Raw genomic sequence first — 21,398 nt, forward strand, 5'->3', positions numbered from 1 at the left:
CTATCCTCTTCCATCCCAAATATGCATACAGGAGCTATGCACAGATAGTGCCTGCAGCTCACTAACCTGCTTTGCGGAGGCGATGGCCAAGAGGAAGGCTGTCTTCATGGACAGGTGCTTCAACTCGATGGTATATAGGCTCAAACGGGGCCTGCGTGAGAGCCTCCAATACAATCTCAAGGCTTTATGTGGGGAGAGTGGCCCTCCAAGGAGGGCGCAATCGCCGAGTGCCTTGGAGAAATCAGATAGCCAAAAAATGCGCGCCCGGGGACACTGAGTCAATGGGGGCATGGAAAGCAGAGCTAGCCGCTAGGTAAAGCTTCAGTGTGGAAGGTGATCTACCAGCCTCAAGCAGATCTTGCAGAAACTGCAAGATGGTGGGCATGGGACAGGAGATTGGATCATGACCGTAGAACGGCACCAATCTTGAAACGTTTCCACTAGGCATACAATGACCTAGTGGAATGTGCGCTAGCATTCTACAGCATACCCATGACCGTGTCTGACAGCCCTAAGGCTGACCAGCGGTCCCTTTCAGGGGCCAGACCCATAGCTGGAGCCTGCCCGGCTCCTGGTGCCAAAGTGTGCCTCTTGTCTGACTGAGAAAATCCCGACGAAGCAGGATTTCCCAGGGCGGGCCGTTCAATAGCTGGCACAGGGATGAGAACCAGATTCTCCTGGGCCACCTAGGGGCCACGAGGAGAACTGAAGCCTTCTACGACCGGACCTTTTCAAGAAAGGCCGGGAGCATTGGCCAAGGTGGGAATGCGTAAAGGAGCGCTCTGGGTCATACGTGGGCTATGGTGTCGACGCCAAGTGGAGAGCCGCAGCGTACCATAGGGGGCAGTGTGTCATCTCTGCCGAGGCGAAGAGATCGACCTGCGCCTTCCCGAAATGTTCCCAAATGCGCTCCTCCACCTGAGGGTGGAGCTGCCACTGCGATGGGTGCGGGCCTTCCCTCGAGAGGAGGTCCACTGCCCGATTCTCCACGCCTGGAACATGCGTCGCCCGAAGGGACAGCAAGTTCTGTTGGGCCCAAATCGACAGCCTGAAGGCTAGGCTGAAGGCCACCCTGGTGGTTGAAATATGCCACCACTGATGTCTGTGCGGATCAGCACATGTCAGTTCCGCACCACGGGTAGGAAGTACTGGAGGGCAAGGAACATTGCTTGCAGCTCCAACTCGTTGATATGCGGGGATACCCAAGTTGATGGCATCCATCGTCACTATCCTGCGGGTGTAAATCGCCCCCGTTTGGACTCCTTGGCGCAGGGGAGAGGTAACCCTCCACCAGCGCAGGGCTGCCAAGCAAACAAGGCACACTGTCAGCCGACGGTGTCTGTCGCGCTTGGGTTGCAGATGGAATGCATCGAGCCACGCTTGCAGCGGGCGCATGCACAGTAAACCCATCCCGATGCTGATATTGCTATGGCACAAGATAAGAGGCACCCTCGATCCATGTCGAAACAGGAAAAGTTGGTGCTGGAGAGCTGCTACTCTGTCGTCTGATAGGTGAGCTTACTATTAATTGGCTCTAGCATTGTTAAGGGGAGACACAGTCTCAACCAGATGCTTCATCATAAATAGCTGTGTGGGCCACTGCTCCTTCCTGTGACTGGGTAGATCAACCAGTCGTACAAGCAATCCATCACCCTGATCACTTGCCGCTGCAAGGGAGTGAGGGTGGCATCCATGCACTTGAAACATGCAGAGGAAAGGAGCCAACGGCCTGGCGAGCCACCATTCGGCTCAACCGTGTATTGAAGCACTTAGGCCCCAAGGACACCAAGTGTTATTAACATGTTGTGGCCCAAAGCACCGAGGCATGGACGTGAAGTCAACACAACCCGGGGTAGCGCATAGCAGACACTGGGGTGAATACATAGCTTGAGTGACTGCAGTCAGGAGAGCAGTACAGGGGAGCGTAGGGTACTGCACCAAGGTGCAGGGCAGCGATAACCTGGTCCTGTACCGCGTGCAATCACACCAATTGGCAGCGCATAGTGTATGCCAGAGTGGAGCACAGGCTCAAGGAGCTGCGGCATGTTATGCAGGAACAAAATGACACATTTCCCATGCCAGGAGGGTGACTAAGCATGCCATTGGCACCTGGTCCCGGTAGAGGAATCACGCTGCTATTACTTTTTCTTTTCAAACTGCAAGGCAGTAAAGAAAAACATATATACACACACAATAGCAGTTGTAACAGTCACATATACACAACAACAGTTACACTGCTACTTTTTCTTTTCAACTGCAAGGAAGTAAAGAAAAACATATACAGGGCCTTGCAAATGTATTCAGACCCCTGACCAATTCTTTCATATTACCGAAATACAAATGGTACATTGAAATTTCGTTCTGTTTGATATTTTATTTTTAAACACTGAAACTCAGAATCAATTATTGTAAGGTGACATTGGTTTTATATTGGGAAATATTTTTAAGAAAAATAAAAAACTGAAATATCTTGCTTGCATAAGTATTCAACCCCTGTGCTGTGGAAGCTCCCAGTTTGCACCGATGAAAGAAATTGCCCAAACGAGGACACAATTACCTTACAATTGGCCTCCACCTGTGAACCATTAAAGTTGCTGTCACATTTTCTGGATAAAAACCCCACTGTTGAAGGATCATTGGTAAGGCTACGAATCTGAAGGAAAATGAAGACCAAAGAGCATTCTACAGAAGTTAGAGATAAAGTAATACAAATGCATAGATTAGGGAAAGGGTACAAAATAATATCCAAGTGTTTGGATATCCCAGTGAACACAGTTGGATCAATAATCAGGAAGTGGAAGCTGCATCACACCACCCAGGCACTGCCAAAAAAAGACTGTCCCTCAAAACTCAGCACTCAAACAAAAAGGAGACTTGCGAGAGAAGCCACAGAGAGGCCAACAATCATTTTGAAGGCGCTACAGAGATCAGTGGCTGGGAGTGGAGTAATGGTGCACCAGTCAACCATATCAAGAGCTCTGCATAACACTGGCATGTATGGGAGGGTGGCAAGAAAGAAGCCGTTACTCAAAAAGTACCATCTGAAAGCACGTCTGGAGTTTGCCAGAAAGCATGAGAGTGACCCAGCTGTGATGTGGGAAAAGGTTTTGTGGTCAGATGAGACCAAGATAGAGCTTTTTGGCCAAAACTCAAAGCGCTATGTGTGGCGCAAACCTAACACTGCCCATGCCTCAAGACACACCATCCCTAGCAGCATCATGCTGTGGGGATGCATCTCATCAGCAGGGACTGGACATCTTGTTACAATTGAAGGAAGAATGGATGGAGCAAAATACAGGAAAATACTGCAAGAGAATCTACTTCAGTCTGCTAAAAAACTGAAGCTTGGGAGGAAATTCACCTTTCAGCAGGACAATGATCCCAAGCACAAGGCCAAAGCAACATTGGAGTGGCTCAAGAACAAAAAGGTGAATGTCCTACAGTGGCTCAGTCAAAGTCCTGATCTCAATCCCATTGAGAATCTGTGGCACTATTTGAAAATTGTGGTCCACAAGCATTCTCCAACCAACCTGAACAACCTGGAGCAAATCTGCCAAGAAGAATGGGCCAAAATCACTCCGACACTGTGTGCAAAGCTGGTACATTCTTACTCCAAAAGACTTAAAGCTATTATTGCAGCGAAAGGTGGCTCTACCAAATATTAATGTGTGGGGGTTGAATACTTATGCAAGCAAGATATTTCAGTTTTTTTATTTTTCTTAAAAACATTTCCTAACATAAAACCAATGTCACCTTGCAATAACTGATTTTGAGTTTAAGTGTTTTAAAATAAAATATCGAACAGAACGAAATTTCAGTGTAACATTTGTAATTCAGTAACATGAGAGAATTGGTCAGGGGTCTGAATACTTTTGCAAGGAACTGTATACCCAACAACAATTGTGAGTGCAAAAGTGTAGACAGAGCACCAAGTAGGCGGGCTGAAAAAGCTGGCGGATTCAACTCAATAGCGGGAACACAGCAGAGCTGGGTCCCGGTACAAGAGTCAAGCCGCTACTTTTTCTTTTTAAACTGCAAGGTAGTAAGGAAAAACACATATACACGAGCAATTGTAAGTGTAAAATCACAGTCACCATGGCGGTGTGACACAAGCTGGCGGATTCAGCTCAAAAGCGGAACACAGTAGAGCTGGGTTCCCGTGGAGGAATCCCACTTGTTATTACTTATTTCTAACTGCACGGCAGTAAGAAACAAATACACATGCATACAGGTGGGCTGACCAAGCCGGCGCATGCAACACAACAACGGGTGCAGCAAAGCTGGATCCCGATAGAAATCACACGACATTTTCTCTTTAAACTGCAAGGCAGTAAAGAAAACACATATACACACACTCAATTAGAAACGGCGCGCCGAGTAGGCGGCTAAGGCAGTCCTGCAGAGTCAACTCTACAGCGGAACATGGCAGAGCCGGGGTCCGATGGAGAATCACGCGTCTCTTTCTTTTAAACTGCAATAGCAGAGGAAACATCAAACAACTAGCGCTGTGAGGTTTAAGTAGGCTGCAATCGCAAAGCTATGCAGGCTGTTACACAGAAAAAGAGTAAACACAGCGTAGTGGCTGGACAGGGGTGTCTAGTCTGGACTACGTGCAGTCACACGACTGGGGCAGCGTGCAGCCTACAGCGGAGTGGAGCACCGTCACAGGTAGAGGCAACGAGGCACTGTTGTGCTAAGTGTGAAGCAGTGGTCAAGCACTGTGTGCACTGCGAGCATCGTGCGACCCTAGCATCGTGCGCAGAGTACCGTGCACTATGTGCAATGTGTATCATGCAGCACTGCGCCCCCAGACTAGCGCCAGATACCATGCGCACCATTGCACCGAGCACCGTGCACACCGCGTGCACCAAGCTCCGGGCTACCGCTTCCACCGAGTATTGTGTGCACAGAAGCACCGAGTACTGTGCAGCGCCAGGCACAGAGTACCGTGCAGCACCGGCGCGCTAGCGTTTATCGGTACAGCGAGACAACGGGCACCGTGCGCACTGTGGTACCGAAGTAGCACGGGCAAAGTCTTACGCACCGCAATATTAAAAAACACCAGGGCAGCTATGCACGGTGCCTACCCTGACCGCGTGGTCACACACCTGAGCAACGTGTTGGGTACAACAGGGGGTCAGGGCTGAAGCCGAGGCGGGCGATTGACTTACACACACAGTAATACAAAACAGTATTTAATACAAAAAACAGTTAAAATATTACAGGACAGATGGGGGAGAGTACACTGTCTGCAGATTGAGTGACCTACACCAGAGGTGAAGGCCCACGCAGCACGCCTACGTCTCAACCCAACAACAAGGGAAGACTCAGCGAGGAGTATACGGCTGGCCTGGCTGGAGCAGCCGTGTTGTGGCTAGTCCTCTGTGTGAGCACGGGGATGCGTAGCTACAATCAAAACAAGGCCCAACGGGAACAAGGCAAGCTCCGAAGTAAGAAAGGGTGAAAAACAGACACAATTCCTAACAATCTTACTTACCGTACTAAGATGCTGAGAGTCAGGTGCTGATAATCAGTAACAGAATAAAAAGGCTACGAATTTTTAAACTACTGATTCCAGGAAAGCGGCGATGCCAGCTTTCAGCACAGTGCAGGGGGAACTAGCAATAGCTTACGCAGCACTTTCTATAAGAAGACAGGGCTCAATGCAACACAGAGGTCTTACCTTACCAATGTAAGAAGCGAAAGAGGATGTTCCTTCCCCTCCGTGACGGTTAAGTACCCTCAGGAAGCAGGACCGAGGAGGTCACTGGGGGAAGGGGGCCTATCGGCAGCTTTGATATAGGAGCTCAGTGACATCTACCAATAGGCAGGAGTGTATCCCATAACGATGTTTGATGGCCATCTTCGTATTGAAAGGGAACTAAACATAATGATGGTTTTTTATATATTGGCTGTTTTGTGTTGTATTTTTTGTGATATTAAAGTCAATGCATTTGTTTTGTGTGTTTTTAATTAATTCTAAATGCCATCAGTGACAACTCCTAAAAACCAGGGACCGGTTACTTAAAAGAGTCTGCCCAGCACGTCATCACGTTCTTGCTTGAGTTGGAAGTCACGGGAGTGAGCTAAAAAATCAGCTCCCATGGCTTCCAGCTCGGGATCAGGTCTGTCCTGAGAGGAGGCAACTGAGCCAGACACAGGACTCTTCACCAATCACTCACACCTGAAACTTCTTGGACTCCCTCCATTGCCAGCTCTCATTCTTAGTGGCCCGGTGATCTCTCCAATTACCTCCTCCTCTAATAGGGAGGACAGGGCCACCACAGCAGCTAACCAACCTTTCAACTGCTCACAGTCCTGCCCCAGAAATACCAGCACTGGCAACTGCAAACCAAGCCCACTTGTACTCGCATCACCTGCTAGCCAATGTTTTAATTTACACTAATCTTGGGATAAGTGTGCAAATCCCCATGAACACATTTAATATGCACCTGTCCCAATATCTGCTTATATCCTGGTGAGATTAAGCTCTCCTTTATTAGGGACTGACTACACCCTGAATCCAAGAAAGCCTGGGTTTGTGTACCATCCACTGTTACAGGAATAACAAAACCCATCTGCTGGAGTGACTGAGGTAATTAAACACTCATACCTGGTTGGATGATGTCACATACTGTGGAGGGGCAATCCCGACTAATGTGACCCACCTCCCGGCATGTCCAACACCACGGTGGACTGGTTTCTTGCCTGGAGCTTCAGTATGCGGTCGAAAGACCTGAGCCATCAAAGGGGCGTAGCGTGGCCGCACAAGACCCTGGTCCGACCCCGCAGCAGCCCATGGGTATCCCCACCCTGCCCCGGGTCCCGGGTCGGGTTCTCTCACTGCCACACTCCGTCCAAAGACCTGGCTACCCCTCCCCCCAGTCCCTTCGCCCTCCCTGGGGGACAGCAGTGAGGGTAATGTTAGAGTAGCGACCTTCAAAGGCAACCTAGCTGGCGTTGGTTCTGCTGCCCGGAACTGTTCTGCCAATAGCACTGCTTGATCCAAAGTGGTGGGGGCATGCCGTTTCACCCAAACACGTGGTTCTGGGGCCAAGCACTCCATGAATCGCTCAAACACAATCACTTCCACCAGCCTAATTTTGGTGGTTGCGTCCAGGTTCAGCCAGCCCATAGCATAATCTCTCAGGCGATGCGCAATGGTCAGAGGATGTTCTTCTGCCGCAAAGACCACTTTCCGTGGTAGCCCTCCAGAGTCACCCCCATGCAGTTAAGGATGGCCGCATTCAGCGTGGGGTAATCAGCCATCGTCGTGGGATCCAAGGTCCTCGTGGCTGCCTGCGCCTCCCCCGTCAGCTGTGACAGGAGGTATCCAGCCCACTGAGCCTGGGGCCACCCAGCAGAGGCCACCATAGCCTCCAACACTTCCAAATAAGCTTTTAGACAATCCTCTGCTGTCATTTTTGTTGGCCTCTGTAGCCTCGGGTCTGGCCTGGCACCTCCCTCTATTGCTGCCATCAGAGTTTAGCGCAGAAGGTCCATCGTGGCCGTGAATTGTATGCATCCGTGGTTTGCACTGCTGTAGGTGAGCAGTGCCAGTGAATCCCACTCTGACACCACATATTGGAGGGTGTGGGAATTCACTGGACACAAGACAGAAAGTGGAGTTGAAGCACACTGCTAGAGTGCACCATAGAGCGTGCCTTTAGGGGGAAAAAAGTATAATGTGGAGAAGCCTCTATTAGTGAAATGTTATCATCCATACCCAATCAAGTTTCACTTAGGCATTAAAAGTCAAGATTGTCATTCATTCAGACAAATGCACTTGCTTATCACAATCTACAACCTTAAAATGTGTTTTAAATCTACAGTGAAACACCACCAGCTCTCTCATACCACACATACATTTTAAAATTAATTGAATTAAACACACACACTTGTTTATTTAATGATAGTTAAATGATGTTTGTCTTTCCCCCATTTTAGAACTAAAATACCCGTCAACCACCAGGAGAGAACTACAATACCCATCAACCACCGGGAGGGTTCAGTGGGCTCTGTTGTTCACGTGACCAGGCAGTTCCCTCAGTGAATGAAAAGCTGGGACTGCCTTATACATTAACACTGTACACGGTGTCACTGTTTATAATGGGATGACCGTTGCTTCCGGTAACCCTTTACTGCACAGAGCACCCAGCAACAGTCTTCTGTTATCTCTTATTACACTGAACACTGCATCCATATTTTAATAATGGTGCAGTGAGCCTCCAGCATGAGTCAGTGCAGCTCCATTGCAACACATCCTCACTGCTGCATTGGGAGACAGTGGACACAACCTTTCTGTCATGATTGGTCCACACAGAAAAAAAAAAGAAAGACTTGCATCCAAGGCAGCAAAGGTTTCGCCTTGGTAGCATTGTGTTCATATAGCAATTACAATGTGTGGAAGAAGCATTGTGTTCATATAGCAATTACAATGTGTGGAAGAAGCATGGTGTTCATATAGCAATTACAATGTGTGCATTGTGTTCATATAGCAATTACAATGTGTGGAAGAAGCATTGTGTTCATATAGCAATTACAATGTGTGGAAGAAGCATTGTGTTCATATAGCAATTACAATGTGTGGAAGAAGCATTGTGTTCATATAGCAATTACAATGTGTGGAAGAAGCATTGTGTTCATATAGCAATTACAATGTGTGGAAGAATCATTGTGTTCATATAGCAATTACAATGTGTGGAAGAAGTTTAAGCCTAAACTAAACATTTGTTATGTGGCTCACTAGAGTGAGTCTCTGGAATGAATTCATGCAGAATGATGCACTCAATACAAAAGCTTAATACAAACACTTTATTAAACTTAGAGAACAGCAAGCAATGCAGGAAGGTACTGAAATGCACACTGCTTACAAATCCTGCTGATACAGAGCGGTCCTGTATTCTAGTCTTTCTTTAGCATGGTCTAGTATTCTGTTGTATATTAATCAACTCGTTCAATCAGCGCACACCAGGTTTAATTGTACAGTTAAGTCTCATTAGAACTCAGATCACACACATTTCCTCATAACACAGCTTTAACAAGGTCCCAGCCTGATCGTAATAATCTCACACAATACTCCTTATAAAACACAAACTCACTCAGAAAATACGTAATCTTATATAAAGTACTTGGTTAACTTGAGAACAACTCAGAAGAGGCAGAGCGCTAGAATTCAATTTTATACAACAAGCTTTAAAAAATACATGTTGCTCATTTAAATACAATTTAGACATCAGGATTGTTTTTAGTATTGCTTATTATTTTGCTGTATATTTAATCATACATTAAATTGGCACAAACCAGGTATAATTATACAGTCAGTTGCCATTACAACTCAGACACAATTTGACTTTCGGTACCTAACATCCATGCACATGCTTGCTACACTGCTATTAATTGGGACAGTTTACAAAAGCAGCACAAATACATGCATGGACAAAGCACATTGCAAAGCTACATGTCACTCAATATTAAGCCATTCATGTCATAATACAGCCTTGGGAAAGACAAATCCTCCAGGCGGTTGCCAGTAAGGACGGTGCAGTCTTGTCTCTGGGATGCTACATACTGGGGTCAGGATACTCGTTTCCATCAATTTATTTATTTTCAAGTTAATGAAGTTTAAATGCTAAACTCTGAAACTCATTTCCCACACTGAGTTATCCATTTCTCCTGACTCGTCCATCAGATGAGGTGTGGAAAAGTTTCCTTTCTGCATATTCCCTGCATATTTCTTTCTCACACATGACATCTGAGTGACCTGTCACAATTTCACTTTCTGAGTTTTTGTTATAAAATGAGAAACTTGGGGGTAATTTTTGACCCTAGCTTAATCTTTGAGCTGCATGTTTGGAATATTACCAAGTTGTCCTTTTTCCATCTAAAGAAGATTGCTAGGCTGCGCCCTGTCTTGTTGCTGTCTGCTGCAGAAAAGCTTCTTGCGTTTGTATCCTCCAGGCTTGACTATTGTAATGCCTTACTTACTGGGGTGTCAAAGAATACCCTTCAAAAGCTCTAGTATGTTCAGAATTCTGCAGCTAAGGTGTTGAAGAGGTCTCGCTCTGCTGGTCCCATAACCCCCATACTGAAATCATTACACTGGCTACCAGTCAAATACCGAATTGACTACAAAGTACTGCTGCTGACTTTTAAAGCCAATAGAGGAACCTCTCCCTCTTACATTTCTGAGTTAGTTACCACCTACACTCCTAATAGTGCTTTGCGGTCCTCCGATGCTGGCCTTATGGTTGTTCCCCTGACTAAACTGCGTACAATGGGTGACAGGGCTTTTTCCTCCTATGCTCCTAAGCTGGGGAATCCACTTCCTTCTGAGATCCGTGATTAAGAGTCTTTGTCTATTTTTAAATCCCGCCTCAAAACTCATTTATTTAAATTGGCATTCTTATGACTTTTACTGTCATTGCATTTTTAATTATAACTGTTTTAATTTATATGTTTGTTTTATCTTTTTCTGTTTTCACTTTTGTTAAGAGCTTTGCGATATTTATTTATGAAAGGCGCTATATAAAATAAAGATTACTATTATTATTATTATTATTATTATTGTTATTCTGTATCTAAGCTTCGTACACATGCTTGCTACATTGTTATTATCCGGGGCAGTTTACAAAAGCAGGCAAAAATGCAAGCATGAACAATGCACACTGCAAAGCTACACGCGTGTAATATTCAGTCATCGGATTCACACCAAAGCTGTAGCTACTCATATGCATACAACATGCCCTGCTAAAGCTTACAGGGAATTATATTACATTTTCCACACAGTCAGGTTTACAGGAGGTGAAAGTGGGCTTCAACCAGGTTGTTGGCTTCCCCAATGTGATGGGTGCTTGTGGCAGAGCAAAGCTCTGCCCTTTTTAAATTGGCAGGGATGGAGTTATTTTCCCCTACCTGCCTGGGTTTATTGTGTTCAGGTGGCTGGGGTTGATTGTTTGATTAGGTTAATTAATGATCAATCAGCGCCCAGCCACCTGACATAAAAGGAAGCCTCTGCTTCTCATTTAGGGGAGGGAGCTGAGGAAGTGGGTTGGTGTTTTGTCTGTATGTTTGAAAGTTTGAATCCAGTGAAGGCATTGCCCAGCCTGGAAATTGTTATTTTTGTTATTTTTGCTTTTTGTCTTGCTTTATTTGTGTTTCAATCCCTTTGTTTTGGCCCTTGTGCGTTTTTATTTTTGTATCTATTTATAATAAAAGTATATTTTTTTGAACTGCAGTCTGTCTCTAGGCCTCTATCCACTCGCCAGCCTGCAACATTTGGTGTCAGGGTGGTATAGTGCCACCTAGAGGCTTAGAGCAGTATTTTTTTTTTTTTTTTGGGGGGGGAATTTTTGGGAAGCAGACAGCGGCAAAGGCAGGACAAGCAGCAGCTGAAGAAATGTAAGCTGCTGCAGCCACCACTGGAGGACCCGGCCAGCCTCTTCCCTTGGTGTTCCTGGTGCGGGAAGGAGGACCATGGTTGGCGGTCCTGCCCAGATGTGCCACTGGCAAACTGGTGTGGCTGGTGTGAGGAGGATGGTTACAACTGGGCAGGATGCCCGTACAACCAGGCCCAGGAAGAGGTGCAGTATTCACCCCGGGCATCAGGGGCCACCCCACTACCTCCAGCACCACCACCTTCACCACCAGTCCCAGGAGATCTGGGACTGGTTGATGCACCCTGAGGCAGACCTCGTCCACGATCTCCCCATAGTTATCAACACGCTGTGGCGTCGAGATGGGGAGAGGTGGGAACAGTGGGAGGAACAACACCACCCGGCCTCCTTCCCAGAGGTTGCCCTCATGGTGGTTAATTACCTGGCGGTAGACATGGGAGATAGCCCCGGTCACTCCAATAAAGAAGGGTGAGCAGCCTTCCTGAGAGCCAGAGAGGGAGGAGGAGCCGCCGTCGTCCCGAGAGCCAGAGAGGGAGGAGGAGCCGCCGCCGTCCCCAGAGCCAGAGAGGGAGGAGGAGCCGCCGTCGCTCCCAGAGCCAGAGAGGGAGGAGGAGCCGCCGTCGCTCCCCAGAGCCAGAGAGGGGGGAGGAGCCGCCGTCGTCCCCAGAGCCAGAGAGGGGGAGGAGCCGCCGTCGTCCCCAGAGCCAGAGAGGGAGGAGGAGCCGCCGTCGCTCCCAGAGCCAGAGAGGGAGGAGGAGCTGCCGTCGCTCCCCAGAGCCAGAGAGGGAGGAGGAGCCGCCGTCGCTCCCAGAGCCAGAGAGGGGAGGAGGAGCCGTCGCCCCAGAGCCAGAGAGGGAGGAGGAGCTGCCGTCGCTCCCAGAGCCAGAGAGGGAGGAGGAGCCGCCGCCGCTCCCAGAGCCAGAGAGGGAGGAGGAGCCGCCGTCGCTCCCAGAGCCAGAGAGGGAGGAGGAGCCGCCGCCGTCCCCAGAGCCAGAGAGGGGGAGGAGCCGCCGCCCCCAGAGCCAGAGAGGGAGGAGGAGCTGCCGTCGTCCCCAGAGCCAGAGAGGGAGGAGGAGCTGCCGTCGCTCCCAGAGCCAGAGAGGGAGGAGGAGCCGCCGTCGCTCCCGAGAGCCAGAGAGGGAGGAGGAGCCGCCGTCGTCCCCAGAGCCAGAGAGGGAGGAGGAGCCGCCGTCGCTCCCAGAGCCAGAGAGGGAGGAGGAGCCGCCGTCGTCCCCAGAGCCAGAGAGGGGGGAGGAGCCGCCGTCGCTCCCAGAGCCAGAGAGGGAGGAGGAGCCGCCGTCGTCCCCAGAGCCAGAGAGGGAGGAGGAGCCGCCGCCGTCCCCAGAGCCAGAGAGGGAGGAGGAGCCGCCGTCGCTCCCAGAGCCAGAGAGGGGAGGAGGAGCCGCCGTCCCCAGAGCCAGAGAGGGAGGAGGAGCCGCCGTCGCCCCAGAGCCAGAGAGGGAGGAGGAGCCGCCGCCCCCAGAGCCAGAGAGGGAGGAGGAGCCGCCGCCGTCCCGAGAGCCAGAGAGGGAGGAGGAGCCGCCGTCGTCCCGAGAGCCAGAGAGGGAGGAGGAGCCGCCGTCGTCCCCAGAGCCAGAGAGGGAGGAGGAGCCGCCGTCGTCCCGAGAGCCAGAGAGGGAGGAGGAGCCGCCGCCGTCCCCAGAGCCAGAGAGGGAGGAGGAGCTGCCCGTCCCCAGAGCCAGAGAGGGAGGAGGAGCCGCCGTCGTCCCCAGAGCCAGAGAGGGAGGAGGAGCCGCCGCCGTCCCCAGAGCCAGAGAGGGAGGAGGAGCCGCCGTCCCGAGAGCCAGAGAGGGAGGAGGAGCCACCGTCGTCCCCAGAGCCAGAGAGGGAGGAGGAGCCGCCGCCGTCCCCAGAGCCAGAGAGGGAGGAGGAGCCGCCGCCGTCCCGAGAGCCAGAGAGGGGGGAGGAGCCGCCGTCGTCCCCAGAGCCAGAGAGGGGGGAGGAGCCGCCGTCGTCCCCAGAGCCAGAGAGGGGGGAGGAGCCGCCGTCGTCCCCAGAGCCAGAGAGGGGGGAGGAGCCGCCGTCGTCCCCAGAGCCAGAGAGGGAGGAGCTATGGCCCAAGGATGCCTCGCCCACTCTGCTCAGGGATGACTCATTTGCATCGCCTGGGGTTGCCTGCTGCTCTGCATTGCTTGGGACTGCTCGTGTCTCCTTTTTGCTTTCTAGGGTTGCAGAGGGTCTGCCACCAGAGGGAGCCGGGCAGCCATCGCCGCCTCCGCCACCAGAAGGAGCCGGGCCGCCATCGCCGTACTACCTTGGAGATCCGGGGCCCCCTCAACCAAAGAAGGCTTGGGGGCTCCGACATCAACCCCGCCCACCACCACCCACCACAGCCCATCCAAGGGACATAATTGGACTCTTGGGTGGGGGGGGGGGTGGGGGGAACGAGGGAGTTGGCCGATTGCGGCCAGTGTATGTTGTACATGGGGGGAGGTGTGTGGCAGAGCAAAGCTCTGCCCTTTTTAAATTGGCAGGGATGGGGTTAATTTCCCCTACCTGCCTGGGTTTATTATGTTCAGGTGGCTGGGGTTGATTATTTGATTAGGTTAATTAACGATCAATCAGTGCCCAGCCACCTGACATAAAAGGAGGCCTCTGCTTCTCATTTGGGGGAGAAGGGAGCTGAGGAAGCAGGTTGGTGTTTTGTTTGTATGTTTGAATCCAGTGAAGGCATTGCCCAGCCTGGAAATTGTTATTTTTGCTTTTTGTCTTGCTTTATTTGTGTTTCAATCCCTTTGTTTTGGCCCTTGTGCCTTTTTTATTTTTGTATCTATTTATATAAAAGTATATTTTTTTGAACTGCAGTCTGTCTCTGGGCCTCTATCCACTCGCAGCCTGCCACAGTGCTGTTGGTTGTAGTTTCATCAGCACTGTCAACCCGATCCATGGAGCATGCTCTGCAGGGTGACAATCCTGATAAGGAAGAGAATTGAGGCTACGTCTCATCAATCAAAATAAGCAGAGTAAGCAGAACAAAAAGAAAAATATGCCATTGAGCAACATGACTTTTATTGTATATGCATTAAAGAAGAAAGGAATACATGTTAAAATTAAAAGGTAAGCAGTGCAGTTTCACTTTACGTTGCCTCTGCCGGTCCCCTGCTGCTGAGTGCTGAGTCTGCTGATCACTCATTTTCGGTCAATGTAAGCCACCTCCACCTTCACAATAAGCTACTGACCAGAAGATATGTCCAGACTGCTGGGGCTTTTTATATCACCATGGTCACGGGTAAGACATTATCATGCACATTAAATTATCGCTCACTATACACAGTATGGCACGTAAATTAGCCAAATACTGTGCATGTTAGGCTCATTACTTTACATGCACCCTAACTCCAAATGTAGTGCCCTTTTGTAAATGAGGCCCATAGAACTACCAAGGTATGAAAATTTGACAGCTTATCTACCTCTGCATTCAATTTTCCTAACTTCAATAAAGAACATTATCCAACTTTTGAATAAACTGAATAATTAAAAATGTAAAAGGCAGGAAATAGTGGAACTGCTCCAGAACCTCAGCTCCAGCTCCATTGTCTTCGTTATTGATCGCCTTGCTATAGCAACACAAAGCACCCGGACTCTCCAAACACAGAATATTGCATTTATGATATGGATTTACCTTCCAAAAATGAGGCTGACACATCTGTAAACTGATAGGTTACATTGAGGGAGACTAACAACACAGAGAAATCCTGAAGATCAAGAATCCAGTTGCTTATTCACCAGTCACAAACACACATTGCAACCCAGTCCAGTTTATGTACCTTAGCCATGATGTCAGGCTGTGTCAGTGTGATGTCACACTGTGTCAGGATGATTTGAGGCAGTGTGATATCAAGCTGTGTCAAGGTGATGTGTCAGTATGATGTCAGGCTGTGTCAGTCTGATGTCAGGATTTCAGTGTGATGTCACTCTGCGTTAGTGTGATGTCAGACTGTGTCAGTGTGTATGTCATGCTGTGTCAGTGTGATGTAAGGCTTTCAGTGTGATGTAACGCTGTGTCAGTGTGATGTCAGGGTCTGTCAGGGTGATATGCAGTTGACAATAGAGAGGTGTATGATTGTGAAGGGGTTCACACAGCAGGTTTTTAATGGACCAGAACTTAATTCTGAATTCTCAAAGAACATAGTGAGCTCACACCAGACCCACGACACTGGTGGCAGCAACGCAAACATACATGGTCAATACTATCATGCAGACAGGGCAGGGCATGTTCAGAACTCCCCTCAATGAAGTCTGTTATTGCAATGATCAGGAGTTTGAGCAGGGTTAGAAACTCACACTAGCCCTGCTGCACCCAGTCCTGGGGTTCAGAACTCCCCTCAATGCAATGATCAGGAGCTGCATGAAAATTCCTATTAGTAACCCTCCAGACTCACAGGTGAGACATATTGATGCTGTGATGAGGATCAGTTCATTCAGAGCAGATTTATCAGGGGCTAATTGTTCATACTCCTACTATTAATCCCCCAGACTCAAAGGTGAGACATATTGATGCTGTGATGAAAATCAATATTCATTCAGAAAGGATTTACCAGGGGCCTTGTTCTTCACACTCCTGCAACTACCTGCTCATTTCAATAACACACCTGAACAATATTATACAGAAGAATTACTGTAGTGCCACTGGCTGTCTGCGTTGCGATTGAAGACCATTTAGGAAGAGTATCCCTGTTGGAGAAAAATTTACGAGAAACTATAGTTTACAAAATTAAGATTTTTAGATTTAGTTAGTCAGCTAGCTAGACAATTTTGTGTTTAATATTGATTGCTGGAGCAGGAAAGACAGGAGAAATGACAAGGAGAAAGCTTTAAAGTGCACCATATGGCAATTTAAAGGGGACCCTGTGCTTTCTCACAGATAACATTCTGGGGCTCAAACCTTCAAAAGAATTAATTTCCTTCTTTACATTATGGTTTCCTGTGGAAAACATCAAAGAGGCTTTGATGTTACACTCACTTAAGGACAATAGAGTACCCAGCTGCACTACTGTGTCTAATAAAATATATTTGTTCAAATATGTTGGAATCACAATTACTTCTACTCATGGGTGTATAAACAGAAGTCAAATAACAAACTTTAACTTTTTTAATTCTACAATCGCTAGCATAGTCCCATTCTACCAGCCTCATCCTATTGCAGCTGGCCTATCCTTGTGCTGCCATTGCCCCTTTGTATAACCCACAACCATTATTGCCATTGTAGTGCCACTGTCTGCATTACCTTTGAAGATCATTTGGGAAGGGTGTGGTTAAGGTACTGTGGTACTCCTCCCATTGTAGCTGCCCTGCACTACCATTGCCCCTCAATAATATACAGACATTGTGACAGTGTAGTGCACCAGTCTGTCTGTCTGCATTGCACATTATTTGGTAAACAGAAGCAAACATTGTCATTATTAATAAACACACAGTCCTCAAGCATTCTCATATAATGTTCTTTGTTTAGTTTTAGTGTGTGACGTTTGAAGTGCCTCGATGCAGCTCATCACTGTGACAGCCACAGCCAGGTGCATCAACTTCTCTTAACAAATTGCACAGTCCAGCTAACTACTGCAGACTAGAAGGCTCTGTTCCTGTGGGGTTCTGACCCAGAGTCACTCCAATTGCATAGAGGCAGAGCGGCAAGACTCGTCCGCTCGTTATTGCAAATTCTGTGTGTGTGTGTGTGTGTGTGTGTGTGTGTGTGTCTGTAAGAATCTGTGCATCAGTTTGCGTCTGTGTGTGTGCATCTGTGTCTGTGTGTGTATGTGTCTCTGTGTATCAGTGTGTCTGTGTGTGCATCTGTGTGTCTCTGTGTATCAGTATGTGTCTCTGTGTATCGGTGTGCCTGTGTGTGTATCTGTGTGTCCGTGTATCAGTATGTGTTTTAGTGTGTGTGTGGATCTGTCTCAGTGTATGTGTATGTATCAGTGTGTGTGTATCTGTGACCATGTATCAGTATGTGTTTCAGTGTGTATCAGTGTGTGTGTGTGTGTGTGTATCAGTGTGTGTGTGTGCGTCAGTGTGTGTGTGTGTGTGTGTGTGTGTGTGTCTCAGTGTGTGTATCAGTGTGTGTGTGTATGTGTGTGTATCAGTGTGTGTGCGTGTGTCAGTGTGTGTGTGTGTCAGTGTGTCTCAGTGTGTGTATCAGTGTGTGTGTGCGTCAGTGTGTGTGTGTCTCAGTGTGTGTATCAGTGTGTGCGTGCCTCAGTCTGTGTGTGTGTGTCTCAGTGTGTGTATCAGTGTGTGTGTGTATCAGTGTGTGTGTGTGTCAGTGTGTGTCTGTGTTTCTTGGATTGTGATAGGCTCTGATCTCATGAAGCTCAGCAGCAGTCTCAGGGTCAGGCCTGCACAGCACTGCTTCTTCTTCTTCTTGCAGTGAATCTGTGACTCCTCCTCCTCCTCCACTTGCTGGGTCAGTCAGGTACTGTCAATATGGACTGGAGGTCAGAGTTCACAGATTACATGCCTGTGATGATGGCTCAGCAGACAGGAAGTGAGGTCAGAAGAACGCACGCGCGATTTTCAGCCCCTTGGATTTGATTCGCGGGAAGGTGGCGCTCACATCCGAGCTCATTGGTCGAACCTGGGGTGAGGTCATGCCCTTCTTACGCAACAGGAAGTCCACGCTTGATGATGTCATCGCGTAGAAAACGTTTCCTGTACTGGGTATCTTCAATTCTGGTGAGAGAAGGATGGAAGGGGAAAGAGAGATAGGAAGGGAGAGAGTGGAGAGAGGGGGCAGAGAGAGAGAGAGGGGAAAGAGGAGAAGAGGGAAAGGAAGAAATGATATATTAAAACAATAGAGACAGCAGTCATTTTCATTGTATTCATTTGAAATAAAAGTAAAACTGAAAATAAACTTTGGAAGAATGCAGTAAACTAGCCAAGGAACTCTGCTGTCGTGTAAAACTGAACAGGATTGCTGACCGGTTCATGGATACACTCAGCTGTACTTGGGGATTGGAAGGCTCACCTTTCCCCTCTGGCAGCACCTGGACCAGTTCATACTGGGATGCTTTACTGGGATCCTGGTTGTGTTTCTCCAGGGCTTTACTGATCACTGTGGGGGCCTTGTCATTACTGGAGACCTGGGGGTAACAAACAAGAAGAATAGAAATAGAATATCAACAACAATAACACATGATCCCTCTCCTCTCCTCACTCCTCCCCTTCTTCCCTCTCTCCTCCCCCTCCCTTCTCCTCATCTCTCCTTCCCTCCTCTCTCGCCTCCTCCCCCTCTCTCTCCTATTTCCTCCCCTACTCCCCCTCTCCTCTCCCTCTCTCTCTCTCTCTCCCTCCCCCCCCCCCCCCCCCCTCTCTCTTTCTCCAGGATGCTGGAAGAGGGGGCTGAGGGGTGGCAGACAGATGGGCTTGGGAGGGGGATTACTTTAGTTTTTTAAAGGATAAGGGGAAAGGGACCCATAGAAAATACTTTAATAAGCTGTAAGAAAGGACTGTAGTAGTATTTTTTGTGCTTTGCAATCTAATATCATATACTCATTGCCAATACATTGGGCAAGAGATACCAATTGTTACCACAGCTTATTGTACTGTAATGTGCACACTCACACACACACACACACACATGGAGACTGTCACACACACAATATCATGAAAGAAAAGCACTAACCCGGATGTGACTACTTCACAAAAAACATACTTCTGTCTGATACATAGCTCTATTACTTACTACACTGTCTACAATACAAGCTAATATTAATGCACAAGGTCTACTTTTTAAATAGTTTGTCCTTACAGATAACAGATAAGCAGAACTTCTCTAAACGCACTGCAGCCTCAAATAGAACAGTTAGAACAAGAAGTATCCAGCAAATCCATACAATTAAGGGTCAGTCTACGTGTTCAAGAATTAACATACATTTATTTTAAATTGCTTTGGGGTTGCTATGGAGTCATTGAATTGAAGAAAAAAAATATGTAAAAAATACAAGTCGCAGGTCAGACAATACAAGTCGCAGGTCCAGTTTAGTATTATAGGCATCATTTTCTACCACCAGGGGGTCCAAATGGCAACCGCCACCCCCCGTCTCACCAGACATTGACACTGCTCCTCTCTCCTCTCCTCTCCCCTGTCCTCTCTCACCAGTATGCTCCGGTACATGTTCCCATCCTCCAGGCCCATCTCCACTCTGATGATGCGCATGTCTGACTCTGTTTTCGCAGTGTCAGGATGTGGGGTCGAGCCACAGGAGGCGGAGCGACGATGTGACTTCACAAAGCCCGGAGGAGGAGTCAGAGTAGAAGGTGGGGATGAAGGTGTGTGGTTAGAACCAGGGGCAGAGGCTACAGCATCAAGACAGGAAACTGAGGGAGATTTCATGTGCTGAGAGGAGAGACGAGATCAGATAATATTATATAGCTACACATGTACTAATAGAATCATATCAAATTGATGTACTACAGCAGAACCTCAGAGTTAGGCACACCTTGGCAATGGAGGCTGTCCGTAAGTCTGAAATGGCACTAAACTCTGAAAATGAGTTTTCAGTGGTTTTAATAAATGTACACACCTGCTACCCTCACCCTTGATCTGGAGAATAATACAGCGGTGCTCTCAATAAGCACAGCGCTTTCTTGTGGCGCACCATATGTTAGCAGTTATAGCAGTTCCACAATAGCAGGCAAGATATACCGCTGTGGATTAAAACAATTGTTTTAAAAGACTTTTGCAATTTCTGTATATTTAAAAAAAAAATGTAATTACCAGCAGTAGTAGTAAAGTTTTGGTTTGGCATCGAGAGGCGTGGATTTGTCAGATTTGTCAAGTTATATATAGTGCATGTTTCCTATTCTAATACAAGCATCCTTAAAAAATATCATAATCAGTTTTAAAAAGCCAAAATGACAACAAAAATATTAGTTATTATCACACATGTGTTGGTCATATAAATCTCTGTTTGAAAAAATCAATATGCAGCCACCGCAATGATAACACCGTGTAACAAAATTTTTATTTTTTTTTGTTCCTGGGTAGTAAGTGTTATTTCCTAATTGCTTATGCCTCAAAAGTACAGAAAATGGCTATTATTCCCCACAAATGATTATACTGTAAATACAGTATAATCGTAAATCTCGAAAAACTACTCACTTCTAAATCTTTTGTAGTCATTTTTGTATTACTTTACTATAAATACATGTTAATTTGGATTCATATGTTGTTTTTTTCTGACTTTATGTGAACGAAAAGACACACATTTGCCCGTTTTCCCATTGGAAATATTGATATTTTGAAATATCACTGTCCTGGTCACAAAAGCAAAGTTTGTGGGGAATAATAGCCATTTTCTATACTTTTGAGGCATAAGCAATTAGGAAATAACACTTACTACCCAGGAACAAAAATTGTGTTACATAGTGTAATGCAGGTCGGCCATTTCAAACCTCCAGTGTTGCAGCTCTGAGCTCGACACGCTGCTGTTAGGAAGCGATCTCGACTGCTCATCATTCAATAGGAAACGTCACCTAATGCACTAGAGCACTCTGCTCAGTGAACACACTCCAGGATACAGCACAGCAATGCAATACTCACATTGTTATGGTTCTAAACCCCATTCTGTTAAAGTCCAGGATTTTACTCCAAGCAGGTTCTAATGTAGTTACTTGAAGCTGCTAAGAGGCAATTAACTCATTGAGGACCTGGTTGAAATAAAGACCAGGACTGGACTAGATCTTGAGGGCCAAGTTTGAGTACCACTATTCTAAAGCCTATAAACAGCACTATACATGGAAAAAGGCCACAATGACGTTACCACTGAGATTGCAATAGTAGCAAGAACACAGATTTAAACATCCATGAAAACCTGGGACCACGCTGTGTGTTTGAACTAAAGCATTCCTCGTAAAGCACAGAGAAGCATAGCAAAGCACAGAGAAGCATGGCAAAGCATAGAGAATTATGGAAAAGCACAAAGAAGTATGGAAAAGCATATATAAAACAAAAAACATGGTAAACAATGGTAAGCTGTGATAAAT

At 47.5% G+C, this 21,398-nt stretch overlaps 1 protein-coding gene across 1 annotated transcript in view; it reads right to left on the bottom strand.

The window, feature by feature from the left end:
* Positions 1-17,628: 17,628 nt before the first annotated feature.
* LOC121298840 (ral guanine nucleotide dissociation stimulator-like 2) overlaps positions 17,629-21,398 on the bottom strand; it is a 39,112-nt gene continuing 35,342 nt past the window's right edge. Inside the window, exons 16-18 of the mRNA XM_041226091.1 lie at positions 19,510-19,749; positions 18,379-18,493; positions 17,629-18,083 (exon numbers count right to left, since the gene is read on the bottom strand). Of these exons, the coding sequence (XP_041082025.1) occupies positions 17,905-18,083; positions 18,379-18,493; positions 19,510-19,749 (534 nt within the window). The 3' untranslated portion in view covers positions 17,629-17,904. The remainder of the gene's footprint in view (positions 18,084-18,378; positions 18,494-19,509; positions 19,750-21,398) is intronic.

Source organism: Polyodon spathula, chromosome 24, assembly GCF_017654505.1.
Source record: "Polyodon spathula isolate WHYD16114869_AA chromosome 24, ASM1765450v1, whole genome shotgun sequence".
Taxonomy (NCBI): Eukaryota; Metazoa; Chordata; class Actinopteri; order Acipenseriformes; family Polyodontidae; genus Polyodon; species Polyodon spathula.